Source organism: Carya illinoinensis, chromosome 2 (genome assembly GCF_018687715.1).
Source record: "Carya illinoinensis cultivar Pawnee chromosome 2, C.illinoinensisPawnee_v1, whole genome shotgun sequence".
Lineage (NCBI taxonomy): Eukaryota > Viridiplantae > Streptophyta > Magnoliopsida > Fagales > Juglandaceae > Carya > Carya illinoinensis.
This window is the reverse complement of record NC_056753.1, coordinates 24,198,140-24,212,072: the sequence shown is the minus strand read 5'-3', so window position 1 is coordinate 24,212,072 and position 13,933 is coordinate 24,198,140. Positions and strand designations below refer to the sequence as shown.

The 13,933-nt window shown below is 34.6% G+C and overlaps 2 protein-coding genes across 6 annotated transcripts; one reads left to right on the top strand and one right to left on the bottom strand.

Annotated features, from left to right (window-relative positions):
* The first annotated feature begins 944 nt into the window (after positions 1-944).
* Positions 945-3,639, top strand: LOC122300438. The gene is made up of 3 exons (XM_043111097.1): positions 945-1,271; positions 1,989-2,113; positions 2,952-3,639. The coding sequence occupies exons 1-3, from the start codon at positions 1,094-1,096 to the stop codon at positions 3,234-3,236; spliced, it is 588 nt and encodes a 195-aa protein (XP_042967031.1). The 5' UTR covers positions 945-1,093; the 3' UTR covers positions 3,237-3,639.
* A 606-nt stretch (positions 3,640-4,245) lies between these two features.
* LOC122300436 (mitochondrial thiamine diphosphate carrier 2-like) lies at positions 4,246-11,154 on the bottom strand. 5 transcript variants are annotated; one of them, XM_043111093.1, is made up of 8 exons: positions 10,961-11,154; positions 10,458-10,604; positions 9,745-9,861; positions 8,779-8,890; positions 8,046-8,173; positions 6,394-6,546; positions 5,365-5,514; positions 4,246-4,781 (listed from the first exon to the last, which is right to left on the bottom strand). In XM_043111093.1, exons 2-8 carry the CDS (start codon positions 10,572-10,574, stop codon positions 4,563-4,565), a joined length of 996 nt encoding a protein of 331 aa, XP_042967027.1. In that variant the 5' UTR covers positions 10,575-10,604; positions 10,961-11,154; the 3' UTR covers positions 4,246-4,562. The 5 variants fall into 5 exon arrangements, with proteins under 5 accessions (XP_042967027.1, XP_042967026.1, XP_042967028.1 ...); XM_043111092.1 differs by having other exon boundaries at positions 10,920-11,153; XM_043111094.1 differs by lacking the exon at positions 10,961-11,154 and adding an exon at positions 10,098-10,153 and having other exon boundaries at positions 10,458-10,599.
* Between the last annotated feature and the right edge of the window lie 2,779 nt (positions 11,155-13,933).

The following is a 13,933-nucleotide window of genomic DNA, read 5'->3' as shown; positions in this document are numbered from 1 at the left end:
GTTATTCACTTAATATTGTAATTAAACACTTTACAATTAGTTTTAATAGTTGAGCAACCACATGCGGTTGAAATACATGCGACTGGCCAACAACTAAGCCAATGTTATTTTGTGATTTTTTGTTATTTTGGGATTTATATATGGGTACTACTGTTGTGGGCAGCAACTATATGCTGCTGTAGGTTTTGTAGCAAAATCTAGACTAGGAAAAAGTAGAGTTGGGATGCTGCTATTGGGACTGCATATGTTGTTGTTGGGACCGCCAAATGTTGGAAAAACTATATGCTTCTGTTGGGACTACATATATGCTGTTGGAAAAATTGTGTAGGAAAAACTATATGCTGGTATTGGGACTGCATATGTTAGAATCCGTAATTCATTTTGGGCTATTATATGTTGGTGAAATTCCTATTTTCTATTGTTATTCATCTATATGTTGTTTTATTTTGTGATCATGTGGTTACTGCCTATGCTGGAATATTGTGAATGTGCTGGAATATTGGAATATTGTGAACTAGAGAAATTCCTGAAATCTAGTGAACTGGAATATTGTTGATGTGCTGGAATATGGTGAAATTTCCTTTTTTATTATTTTATTTTTTTTGTTATTCATCTATAAATACTATCAACTAGAGATGCTAATTTTATAGATTGTTACGTTGTATAAATGAAAATAAATATGATTATCGGAGGTTATTAGAGATTATGAAAATAAAAATAAAATGTTTATTAAAAAATATAAATTAATATTGTTACAATTAAATAATAATATCTTATTATTATAAAAAAATGTGATGAATAATCTAATATAGAATTCAAATTTTGAGTAATTGGTTAAAAATTAAAAAATAATATTTTAATTAAATTTTAACTTTTGATATGGGTAATCCAATCAGAATGCTCTAAAGAAGTCACGGAAGCGAGAGCAGGAGCTACTAGCTAGACGTGGACCATTAAAGAACGAGCCACTTGGCTTTCCTCGGTGTACAAGCGCAGCGTCTCCAGAGTTTCCTTTGTATGAAAGGCTACCTACGCTACGCACGGTCGATTAGCGCTTAGCTAAAAGCCATTTTCCGCGCGCGCGTGTTAAAGAATGGGTCAGGCATTGCGTCGAGCATCTGGAAGAATCCAAGCATCTTCTTCGAGTATCGATCGGACGCCGTCCACTTCTTCGAAATCGAAGAACGTCATCGATCAGAGACCAACGGCAGTGGGTTCCACTGACGGACTGAGCATCTCGAAGACTGGCGACCCAGGCGCTCTTGGTTCTGGTTAGTTTGAGCTTATGCTCGCCTTGTTTTGTGCGCACATATTTTAGGGAATTCTGAATTTGAAGATGAATTTGGTTGTTGGGAGTTTTCAAGTTCAACTACTATAAGCTAATTATTACTTCTTCTATTTGGGTTCCGGTATTCGGATTGAGCTTTGAATTTCGAAAGTTGAGGTAAAATTTTTTCTAAAATGCCTTTATTGGTTGACGAAAACGCTGGGAAATTTAAGGGGAAAAAGCTTGAAGCCATATAATTTTTTTCTATTTCTTTTCCTTTCCTTTTATTTGATCAACTAAAGCTAGTGTCATTGGTTAAGTCCACACTTATCTGTTATGTAATTATCATTGTTAATATAAATACAGCCATTTTCCAATTAGAAGTTAATTTTGTGCTACATTAATTTTATGGATTCTAATTCGTTAACAAACAAGTGAATTAAACACACACATGTATAGGAAATTTACTGTTGTATTTGGACGTTCTATTATTAAATGGAAACTCATATGTTTCATGGATAGCGCATTAGAAATGTAGAAGAGGTTTCAAATTTCTTGGGCACTTGGAGATTGATGTGTTAACCATATGATGTTTTTTTCTTCATCTCTTATGTGCATGATTGCATGTGTGTATGACTCATAGACTTCTATACCATTAATTATTAGGATCGAGAATGCTGAATTCAGTATACACTGATTAATGGTATCACTTAATTTGTAGCTGCTACCCCAGAAATCAATGCTGAAAATGTACTTGAAGAGCGAGATCCAAAATATGATGCCATGCTAAGTCAGATGGTTGGTAGAATTTCATCAAAGCCTGGAGGGAAACTTGAGATGGGCGAGGTGAGTTACAGCCAGCTGCTGCTGTTCTTTACTTAACTTTTTATTTTAAAACCATAATCCACAAATGATTAGACTTCCCTTTCAAATATAGGCTTTACAGCTATCAGATTCTAAGGGAAAATCCTCCTCCCCGCCCCCCTTCCCCAAAATATCTTTCATTTTTATATAATGAATTAGATGGCTTGTTTGCAGGGAACTTTGATAAATAGTTTGTTGGTGCAATTTTAGGAATTTTAATATAGTAATTATAAATTCTGGTGTTGTTATTTTCATATTGCGTGTTTGTCTTTAGATAAAGTCTTCCTCTATATTCAGGTCTGCATAAAAATTGTTTACTTGTAATGGATAATGGTTTCATTCTCTTATTTCATTAGTCATAGAAAATTTCCTTATTTTATTAGACTGAATCTTGTGCTTAAAATTTGAAGTGACATATTAAAACACTTCACCTTTACTCTTGTTTTGGGAGAATGATATTTATGCCAAGAAAATTTTATTTGCAAACCGGTGCGGAGGACACACCTTCCATACCATTAACATGGCATGATTTGATTTGTAAGAGAAATTTTAAAATATGAATCTTAGAAATCAAATATTGCCACGTAAGCAATGTAGATGGCGAGTTCTCTTGCAATAGAATAGAAGGATGCTTGTGCCAAAGAGTTCTGATTGTTTAAATTTTAAGTTGCAGTATGACATTCTTAACTGTCTGTGCATGTTCTGTGTTCATGTCCTCTTTGACTCTACTCATTTGAAATGTGTGAGAGAGAGTTGAGTGCCTTACAGAAGTTAGAACTGGTAATTGCTCTGGATGATTAATTTGTTTTGAATATGACAGGCATTTGTGGTGGAAAAGTATAATAAACCCATGCCAAAACTGCGGAATACAAAACCGGATTCTGGTGGGTATGGGGAAAGGCCTGTCCCTCCAGGAAGCCTGAATGTGGCACAGCTACGTCACGTAATCCTCTTGCACCAAGGCAAAGCTGACGACCATGAGGGACCTATGAATGTCCAACAGATTGCTGAAAAATTCCGTGTTGATGTCAAGCAGGTTGAAGGGATTTTGCAGTTTCTAACACTACCCCCAGAGGACAGCAGTAAACAAAAAGACAATATATGAAGAAGTTTTTTTCCCTCTTTTGCACAACAGGATTCTGTTTAACAAGTGATGATTTTGATAGTTACATAAAAAATTCATCTGCCAGAAGAGATCCTGATTATGTAAAGCAAAATCATAAGAGTTTCAGCTCAGTTTTTAATCAATCTCTGGGAAATTTTGTATGATAGTTCCTAGCGTGAGGTGGTGAAGGACATCATAAGCTGGGTTAATGAACTTTGGGACAGCTGATATGATTGAACATCGTAAACAATACTTGTAGTGGACAGTAGGGGAAACAGTTCCCTAACTCTTTCCATGAGATGATTGGACATCGTTCATGATTCTTGTAGTGGAGATTCTTGATTCAAAGCTTTTATTCGTATTGAACCCGTAGCATTTCTAATCTATAAGGTTTTATGTTAAACTTGAGGACATGTTTATCCTTACGGAGCAATGGTGGCATGTTTTACTCTTGCAAGACAGTCAGAACCCTTGGTACTTATGATGCCATTGCCTCTCTCTCTCTCTCTCTCTCTCTCTCTCTCTCTCTCTCCCTGTACCAACCTTACATAGATTTTTCCTGTGTAAGAGCATCAAACCCGATAAATGGGTATGGGGCTCTTTTTTTTTAAGAGAGAGAGAGAGAACCAGGTAACAATGCGCACACACTGTTTGTAAAACTCGAGAAGAGACAGATTTCTTAGCAAGTCCAACAGCCATAACACCAATTGCATCATCAACCTACGAAAATGATACGATCTATTCCCTTAATTCAATAGACACATGAAGATTGCGAGCTCAAACTTGAAATTTCCTTCATGACGTAACTTCGATGGGGTTGACTCGAAGAAGCATACCTAGATGTCAGGGTCGAGTCTGCTGCTACTACTTTACATTTCTCCATACACACTGCACTATCCTTTTTTTATTTTTCTCTCTCTCTCTCTCTCTTCTCGAGCATACAAACTCATTCTACGAGCATGAGAATTTGCAAGAAGAAAAATGATTGGTATAATATGAACAGTGCATAAATAGTAAAATTCGTTTGCTCTTGCGTGGATTTATACCTGATATGTTGTCCATGAGCGTAGCACGGCTCTTGCAAGAATAAATTGAGACTTTTAAAGCACAGCTGCATTAAGAGTCTTAAATAAAGCTTCTAAATCTAAACTTGTTTGCTCTAGCCTCAATTTTCTGCCATCTCTACTACTAAACTTTTACGACTTATGATGATATGATAAATCAAATGAGAATTATTACAATTCTTCCATTTATGACTTCTATAAGTAGATTTCAATATTTCTATGGGAGAAAGAATGAGAAGAGGGGATGAAAATCTGGTTAGTGTCAAGTCAAAGTGGACTTCAACCAGACTGAAGTGTACTCATAAGCCACAAATGTTATAGCAGTGGCTGGTGCAGCTTTGACTGTTGATGGGACGATCCCCTTGTAAAGACCAGCCCAACCCTCCAACTGCAAGATTTGGCGAACTGCATGAATCATATTTCTATAAGCATGATGCTCAACTCGAGTACCATATCTTGGGTGCCTTTGTAGTCCTTCGATCTGCAATAGCTCAAACCAAACAATTTCAGTACTTTTTTCAATTTTTGTCACTCTACCTTCCAATCGCCTTTGCAATTGCTAGAAAGAATTATTGAACTAAATTTAACTAAACTAACATGGGAATATAAACCAAAAGCAATAAATGAAGCCAAAGTTAATGAACGAAAGGGCACATCCAGTGAAAAAAGGATCTCCCTAAACAATTAATGTTGACGCAGAAGATCGAAAAAAATCTTTTGGTCTGGAAGGAATGATAAAACCAATCTCATCCAGGTGATTGCAGAAACAATTTCATGGTTCGTGTAGTTAATTTCATGGTAAAACCTAACAGTAGTTACCCCACGAAATAAAATAAAAATTAAAAGAAGCTGACAGACCTCTCAAAAGGAGGTGTAAAGGGGCATAGGTACGGACATGTGGAAACCGGATCATCATTGTATATAATATCCATGTGTAATACAGGTCTCATCATCTAAATTTTCTACCCTGTGGTCAAACGAATTTGTGAATCCCAAAGTTTGTATAACCACTAAGTTACCAACTATATGCTAGAACAAAGATTTCAAGAAGGCTAGAGATCTGCCTGGAATCTTTTCTTGACCACATCAAGTGGATGACAGACAAGTTTGGCACAAGTCCCAGCCATCAACCCACAGAGGAACTGCTGAAAGCTTGAAAGTTCATCTTCTGTACCGAATAAGCTTGAGTTAGAAACTCTATTCCTGTTCCAGACCTACAATGGATGAAGCAGAATGCATCAAGTAAAAAAAATGCCTAAAATGTGATGGCTCTCCAAGCCAGCCATATTAAAGAATCATAACTCTAAACCATCGGATCGTAGTTGAAGTTGTACAGTTTACTTGTGGTAGATTATCTAAATGCAGGGATCACATGCAGCACTAGGATCTTTTGTTTATTTTCTTCTCTCTCTTTTTTTGGTGGGGGTGTACATAAATACATAAGCACATAGATATCATTCATGCTATATAGAAAGATCCTTGGCTTTGGTACAATACTTTATCAACCATGTTATATAGAAAGGTATTGGCTTTGGTACAATATTAAAGTCCAAGCTTCAACCGAAGTCTCAGCATATAAGATCATACCAGAAGGGACTTGCGGCAGGATAGGTCTACAAAGTTTTTCTTTTCATATGCACATTAGTTGAAAAAATAGTAAACTTGTTAACTTGGATACTTTGTTAAAGAAAAATTTCAATGTGTTAGCTTAACATATTATCACCAATACCCTTATATTTAATTTTAAAAACGCAGACAAAAATTTAGCATAAGAGACATCTCTGTATGTTCTTACTGGAAATATACAGGAGTTGCGACAGCTGCCATTCAGAAGTGTAATGCACAAAAACACAAGTCTTAGAAATGTGGGGATGTAACCCCCAAAATCGAGAACCATATTCCTCCACTCTAACAATATGTAAACAACAAATCATCATTTCAAATATTATAACAAGGAACACTGTTGCCATTGCATTATAAAAATTCCCCCCCCCCCCCCCCCCCCCCCCCCCCTTCTCGTTCCTCCACCTATATTTGAAAAGCCTATATTTGAGTGAAGAGTTTCTCAATTGAAAAGAGGACTACAATCTTACCATAGTCCATCGCTTAAATGTATCATAGGTGCTGAAGTGCAGACCAGCATAAGGAACAATCTCCACCAATGTTGGCAACAATCCAGCGTATAACCCTCGAAAGCCACGAGTTCTAACTATATCAACAAGAGCGGACTTCATGTTTGGATACACCTAAATGTCAGCACATATTAATAAGCCAGTATCATACAAATGAGTTCAATGGCCTGTTCAGAAGTTACCAATTTTGCAGAAAACAAGCATCAAAAGGTGGTGATCGTTTGTCTGAGCATATGAAGCCATGGGCATTTCCAAGAGCTAGAACGATTACATCTTTCTACATAATGAAAGGTCTGTGTTTTAAATGGAAGTTCCTCGCTTCCATAGTCAAGCCCCTTGTAGGGGCTATGGAGGGAGAGGGGGAGAGAGAGAGCAACATGATAAAATAAGAACACCCACACTGAGTTGCCAAGCTTTGAGTGAACAAAAATACCTCAGTGAAGGCAAGAGAGGCTCTGAGCAAATATCCTAGAGAACAACTTCTACACAGAAAAACCACTGCATCAATCTCATCTGAGTTGAGGCCAGCCTTATCTATTCAATTCTTAGTACAAAAAACCAAATCCCAGAAAGCAAGCTATAAGAAGGAACTCAACTTCGCACTATGTACCACTATCCCATACCTGCATGGTTTATGACCAAAATTCATGCTATATGCTTGCACAAGAGAACCTTAACGAGCGGACTCATCAAAGCACACTGGTGCCTCAAGCTTACTTAAAGAACTAAAACAGAGTCCCAAAGTACTGTTATTCTGTCAGGTCTACACAGCTTGGGCTCTCTCTTAGTGGCTCCTTTCAGAAAGGAGCCTCTTGAACCAGCCTGAGCAACACTATTGAACGTCTCCTAGACTGTGTGGCCCATGGCACCAAATTCTATACCCGACACAGACTTGGTGGCAATACTAGGCTTTTGCTGCTAATCACCAGGTGAATTCAATTCAGTTGCCAAAACACACACAAAAGGTCATATCCACCCGACAAAAGAGCAACTTGTGAGTAAAGGAAAATATGGCACCTCTCCCTCTCTTAGACCGAGGCACAAAAGCGTTTTCCACAAACCACCTTGCCCTCTCTTTTCTCCTCTTTCTGAGATTTATAACTGTAATTAACTTCAAGAAGATCATGGTATTAGCCCTCAGAAGAGAATAAATTTGTCCCAAATACAACAATGACACAATGTGCATCCAACCATACGTGGGGGATACTGCATGAATATAATTTCCAAAGTAGTCATATATAGTAATATTTTCATAAATTCATCTGCCAGCACTGTTTATAGACAATAGCTTAAAAGGTAATGGCATCACATTCATTACAAAGAGATATCATATGGGATCTCAATCAATATACAAGTTCAAAACTATTAAAAAAACAAAGGGCATTTATTTTGCTCTTTTTTTCTTCCTATTATTATGCTTTACAAATCTGTGCAGCAGAGTAGTTTTGTTTATGGTAAAGCCATTTCTTCAGAAGAATGATCAGATAGAAAGTCAAATGGTATACATAACTTCACAATCCAAGAATAAATGGTAACTTTGCAATTGAAGAGCATATGGAGTGCAATTTATAGAGCAACGCCTGAATTACAGAATCGCTCCTCAATATTCATACCTTTGGTTCACCCTGTGAAGCTAATATGGTTCGTAGAAGATCAAATGGATATGATCCAACAGTGGCAGCACACCCTGCTAGCGATCCACTGACAAATGATAGATAAGGACTCAATCGAATGTGATCCTCTGCATGATAACAGAAAGACAACCAGGCCCAATAAGAGTATGAGAAATAGCAGAAAGCTAAAGATTTGATTATCTACAAAGTGGTTAAACCTTTAATATGTTTAAATATGAATACAGACTTAATAAAGTTAGATGGTCAGTACTATACAATTAGAAACAGTTACATTTTCCCAATGTCATATTTCCAGGGAGGAAAATAGACAATGGCGTGCCAGGGGGAGGGAATGGCCTGACATAGGGTTGGGCAAAAGCATTTGGAACTGATGAGTACATGGCACTCAGTGCCTTAAGCATATGCCATGGGATTACACGACCCTTTGGCAACCATGCCCAAGAGAAAGTTACAAAACAAACAGATTGACATTGCATTGTTTTGGGCAAAAATATTGGAGCTCCAATTTAATAAAAATTTAATCAAACAAGAAGATTGAGAGATTAATCAAGATTGCGTTCATTAGTTTGAGTCAAAATAGCCATATATTAAACCTCTTATCTTAATAACTAAAATTGACTTGTGAATAATAACATCTATTTATTTTAATATGTAACAATAATAAGATCTAGTTATAGACTGCTGAAGAATGAAGCAAAACTTTGAGAGTTACCCGTCTTGGAAGAACCAGCAGCAAATGTTTTCAATTTGTGTTGCACAGTAAATTGGATGGCATTATAAGGCATAACCATGAGTAAAGCTGGGACATTTCCACGCCAAAAACCCTGTTGCAAGAAATTAACCGGATAAGCTGGGGAAAAAAAGTTAAATTCTTTAGCCCAGACCTTAAAATAAAGGTTCCAAAAAAAATTCTTAAGCAGTATTTTTTATTTTTTTTTTTTGATCGGTAAACAAGATTTTATTGATCAAAAGAATAGGCAAAAGCCCAAGTATACGGGACATATACAAGAGCAACGCCTATGCAGTATTAGAGTGTCTTGATCCATCCACACAGCTGGGGGGGGGGGGGGGGGGGGGGGGGGGGGGGGGAAGAGCAGAATCGAGTACACTGCATTGTCTTCAAACATCTACTAGAAGGCTTTATACTAACAGAAAAGATTTGATTTACTCTTATTGCCCAACTGCATGCATACGTATTGCAAGTCTAAACATTGTAAGCTAGGCATCCAGAAAGAGTAGTGACGTAAGCCATCAATTCAGGAGTGAAAAAACATTTTACTTCATAAGGCTAACTGTTTCACAGAGTTAACTACTTTGATGGTTTCTGGAAGAGAAAGGGATGCCAACACTTTAAAGGTATTAAATCAACAAAACCTGTATTAAACTCCCACAACTTAACGAGAGTTTGTAACCTACAGTTCAACAAAAAATTGCCATAAACCTGGTCGGCTAGGAGCAAACCATGGAGATTGAGTAGCTTCATTGCTCAGAAGCTCACATCGGCACCCTTAGCCTATGAATTTCCTGTTGACCTAAATATATCTCAATTTCCAATGATAAGAGAGCCAACATACGACAGAAATCAACCTAGGAAATTACAACTAAATGTGTTGCCAACATAAACTCATGGAAGAAAACATCCAACAGGAAAAAAAAAAAAAAAATGGAGCCATCATACCGCTAAGCCTTCCTCCCTCAATATAGCCTTTGTTGCTTGAAACATTCCAGTGTATTTTGATGTTCCAGACCAATTGCTCGGAAACATCGCCCAAGAAGATGTGGGCTCAAGCTGAACCTGTCAGCAGATGTCCAAAAACATTAATTCTACTAAACAAAAAGCCACAGAAACAGAGATGCATCAGCCAACAATCACATACACAATGATATACATGACATGATCAGCCAGATCATTTGTATTCCAAGGCACACATTTCTTAGCATCCCACCAAGAGATACTAAAGGCCCTTCCCCTATGTTGCCCTGAAAGTTAAGCCAACTTTTTCGCACTTGTAAGCAATCGACAATGCATACCTAATTTAGTCTGTAGTAGATCGAAGAGTTTGAGCCTGCCTGCCGCCAATCAAGATCTTGGCCAATTCATGCAGGATAAGTACACGACTTATAAAAGTATAATATTAAAATAAAATAAAAAGTACATGACTTATAACATATCTGAACTCTTATGGTCCAACGACAGTTATAAGAGAAGAAACATTTGGCAATTTTATTGATACAATGCTAATGGAAGTTGGGGGATGGGGGAGATTCCCAAAAAAGCGCACAATTCAGAAGCAACCAAGACAATACGTTAAATGCAAGGCTCAAGTTCCAACATTGTATTGTATAATGCATTGGCGGCATAATCGAAAGATATGAAACTAAAATCAGAACCTGAAATCTGATCTTAATAACGTCAAGTGGCGACGTAACCATCCTTTGTATGCCACCAGAAATTGCCCCCGCCGTAGTGCTTATCAGTGCTTCTTTCAGCTGCACCGGCTCTTCCATTCCCAAACAACCCCCCGTCTTCAGGTCAGTCTGTAACCCAACAACAGAATATCTTCACAAACAGATACGCAGACAATACATATATAATCCTGAATTTCCAACCAACAAACGTACGTATACTAATATATATATATATGAGTTTAGTTATGTGTAAGTAAAATTATATACTAATATGTATATTAACATTGATTTCTTTGTATTTAAAATTTAAATTAATATTATTTTTAATAAAATTTATTTTTGACCGGTCACGTTTATTAATGTATGGATTAATATATAGTTATACTTACAACCAAATTTTATATATATAGCTGAAAGAGAGAATTTTGTAACGAAAAAACTGACCTGAATTCACAATGAAACAAATAAAAGAGAGAAACGGAAACCTAAGAAGTATTCCAGAGGATTTGGGTTTGCAAGATGCAAATATGACGTCAAAGCTTCAGGAAAGAGTGGGGTATAGGGGCAGAGGCAGAAAAGAGCCACCGTTTGGTATCTTTGTAGAGAGAGAGATGAGAGAGAGAGAGAGAGAGAGAGAGAGGGATTGCGGCTTTTGCCGCCTTATTGGACAAGAAAATTGGCTCTCAATACATTATATATTGTCTTTTGACTACTTCTATAAAAATTACGTTATATGCTCTGACTTTTTTCCAAGAGTTTTCCTAGAACCGGGGTCCCGTCTTCTTATTGGAGAGCATTGAAATTAACGAAATTAAATTTAATATTTAAATATATAACTCTTAAATTAATAAATTTAATTCAGTTTAAATTTTTTTTATACGTAAAATTTATAATTTTTTTAACTCAATATTTTTTTATATGCGAGATCTACAATTTTTTTAATTTTTTATAAATAAATCTAAATTCATCTTAGCATTCAAATGCATCTAAATTCATTTTAAATAAATTCCATAAAAATCACTTTACTATCTCAATTCATTATTATTAATAAAAAAAAATTCAATTTATCTTAATTCAGCTCAACATCTAAATGCAGCCTAAGCCTATCAAAAACAAAGAATCTGACTGTTTTAAGTTACTTTTCGTTCAAATATCTCAATTTATTTTAAATTAATTATTGATATAATTTATTATTTTTTTAAATTTTTATAAAAATTTAAACTCATCTCAACATATTCCATATGCTTTAACATAAAAAATTAAACTCATTTCAACCTAAAAAAATTAAACTCATCTGATTTATAAGAAATTACTATTCACAACTCAACTTAACTCATCTCAACATTTAAACGAAACTAATTTTATACTTTTGTATAATTCCACTTTCTAGAATTTTTTTTCGAATTTTAAGAATTAAGATTCAAGGCATCTATATAAACAAAATAAGTTAAATTTAACTATGTCCATATAAAATTGGGTCCGGCTATTATGCTACCTCATTCATATCCCTAGGCATACTGTCCAGTAGTTTTATTTTCATATTTTTTAATCACTTTCTTAATTATTAAATAAAAAAATATACTAATACATTTAAAATCACTTTTTTAATCATTAGATTATTTTTTTATCTACTTAGGCGGTACTGCTCAAGCGACAAGGGAGCTTTTCCCTATAAAATTTGTTGTCAGTAATAAATTCTTAATAAATGTATAACAATTGCTGTATATATTTATTCTTTTTCATTAGAAAAATTCTTCTTGTCATCTTCATATTTCACCCACCATATTTATTTTAATTTTTTTTTCATTTTTTCTATAATAAATATGTAGTGTGTGGATGATAAATTAAATAATTCAATTAGTTTAATAAGAATAAAATGAAATAATAATAAAAAATAATATTTTAATATATAAAATATGTGGTGTAGGATGATATGTAACATTCCTCCTTCCATTATAAGCATGGGTTGCATAAGTTTAATTATATATAACGTGATGGCATGGCATCCAACTTCTCACTCCAACGATCAAAACAAAAACACTCCGACCATATGGATTGCAACTTCGTCATGACATCAAATCTACACATCCCCATTGACTCCTGTCTTTATTATTTTTTATCTACACTCCATAATTATTTACTTTAGAAATAAATATGACACACTTATTATGTTGGGCAATTAATTATGATAATTTGTACGTATTTTGATTTTTCTTTGTGTTTGAGAATTTTTCCCAATTTATTTTCTTTTATGGGTTATATAAATTAGAGTAATATTAAGTATAAATACTAAATAAACAAATATCACATCAATCTTTTGGAAAAAAAATATAGGTTGGACTAAAAAGCAATAGATTTTTTTGCACTCTTTGAAGTGAGATATATTTTTTATTAAAAAAATTGCCTAAAATTTATTTATTTAAAATTGATGCATATAATTTAATGAAGAATACGTAAAAAGAAAGTATGATTATAAAAAAAAAAAAAAAACTGATAGTATGATTTTTAAATATGTTAATCAAATGTGTCCATTCATATTTTTTTTATTTTTTTAATAATTAAAAAAGTAATTATTAAGAAAGTTTATATATATATATATATATATATATATATTTATATAATTAAAAATATTTTAAAATCACTTTTAAAAAAATCATTTACGTTAACGTGCAAATAGGTGCAGGCACATTGTCCTCATTAGGAAGATTCGAGGGTAAGACTTGATCAAGTCAACTCCCAATATTAATGAGTCGCCGTGCGTGAACAACGGGTTTACAGCCTTCTGATGTGACATGCTGACGTCGTGACATGTCCGACGGTGTATATTAAAATTTCTCCCGAAAATAACTACTCAATAGTTCTTCCGACACTAAAAAAAAAAATATTATTTTTATTATTATTATTATTTTAATAATTAAGAAAGTATTTTTTAATAATATTATAAAATTTTTTATTTTAAAAGAATATTAAAAATATAAAAAAATTGTACTTCTCGGAAAATATTCGGACTACATTCATTGTAGCACTACTCAAAATAAAGTTAAAAGAAAGAAAAAAAGCTTTAAAATAAAACAAAAACATGAAAAACGAAAACAACAGTATCAGGCATTCCACCAACTTTTCCCCCATACCAGCATACCTCTAACTTGAGCATGAACATTTGTCTTGTTGCCCAGATGACTAATACAAGAGGGGGAGTGAATTAGTTGTATTAAAAAAATAACAATTATAAATCAAATATATAATATAAAATATAAACAAAATATGAAATAACAATAAATATAAAGAGTAAGGGTAAGAGAGAAGCAAACTCAGTATGTTAACGAGGTTCGGCCCCACTGCCTACGTCCTCGCCTCAAGCTACCCCTTGAGGATTCCCAAATTCACTATTCAACCTCCTTCAGGTGGAGATAGAAACCTATTACACCTTTGAACAACACCGCTACAAAGGATCCGTG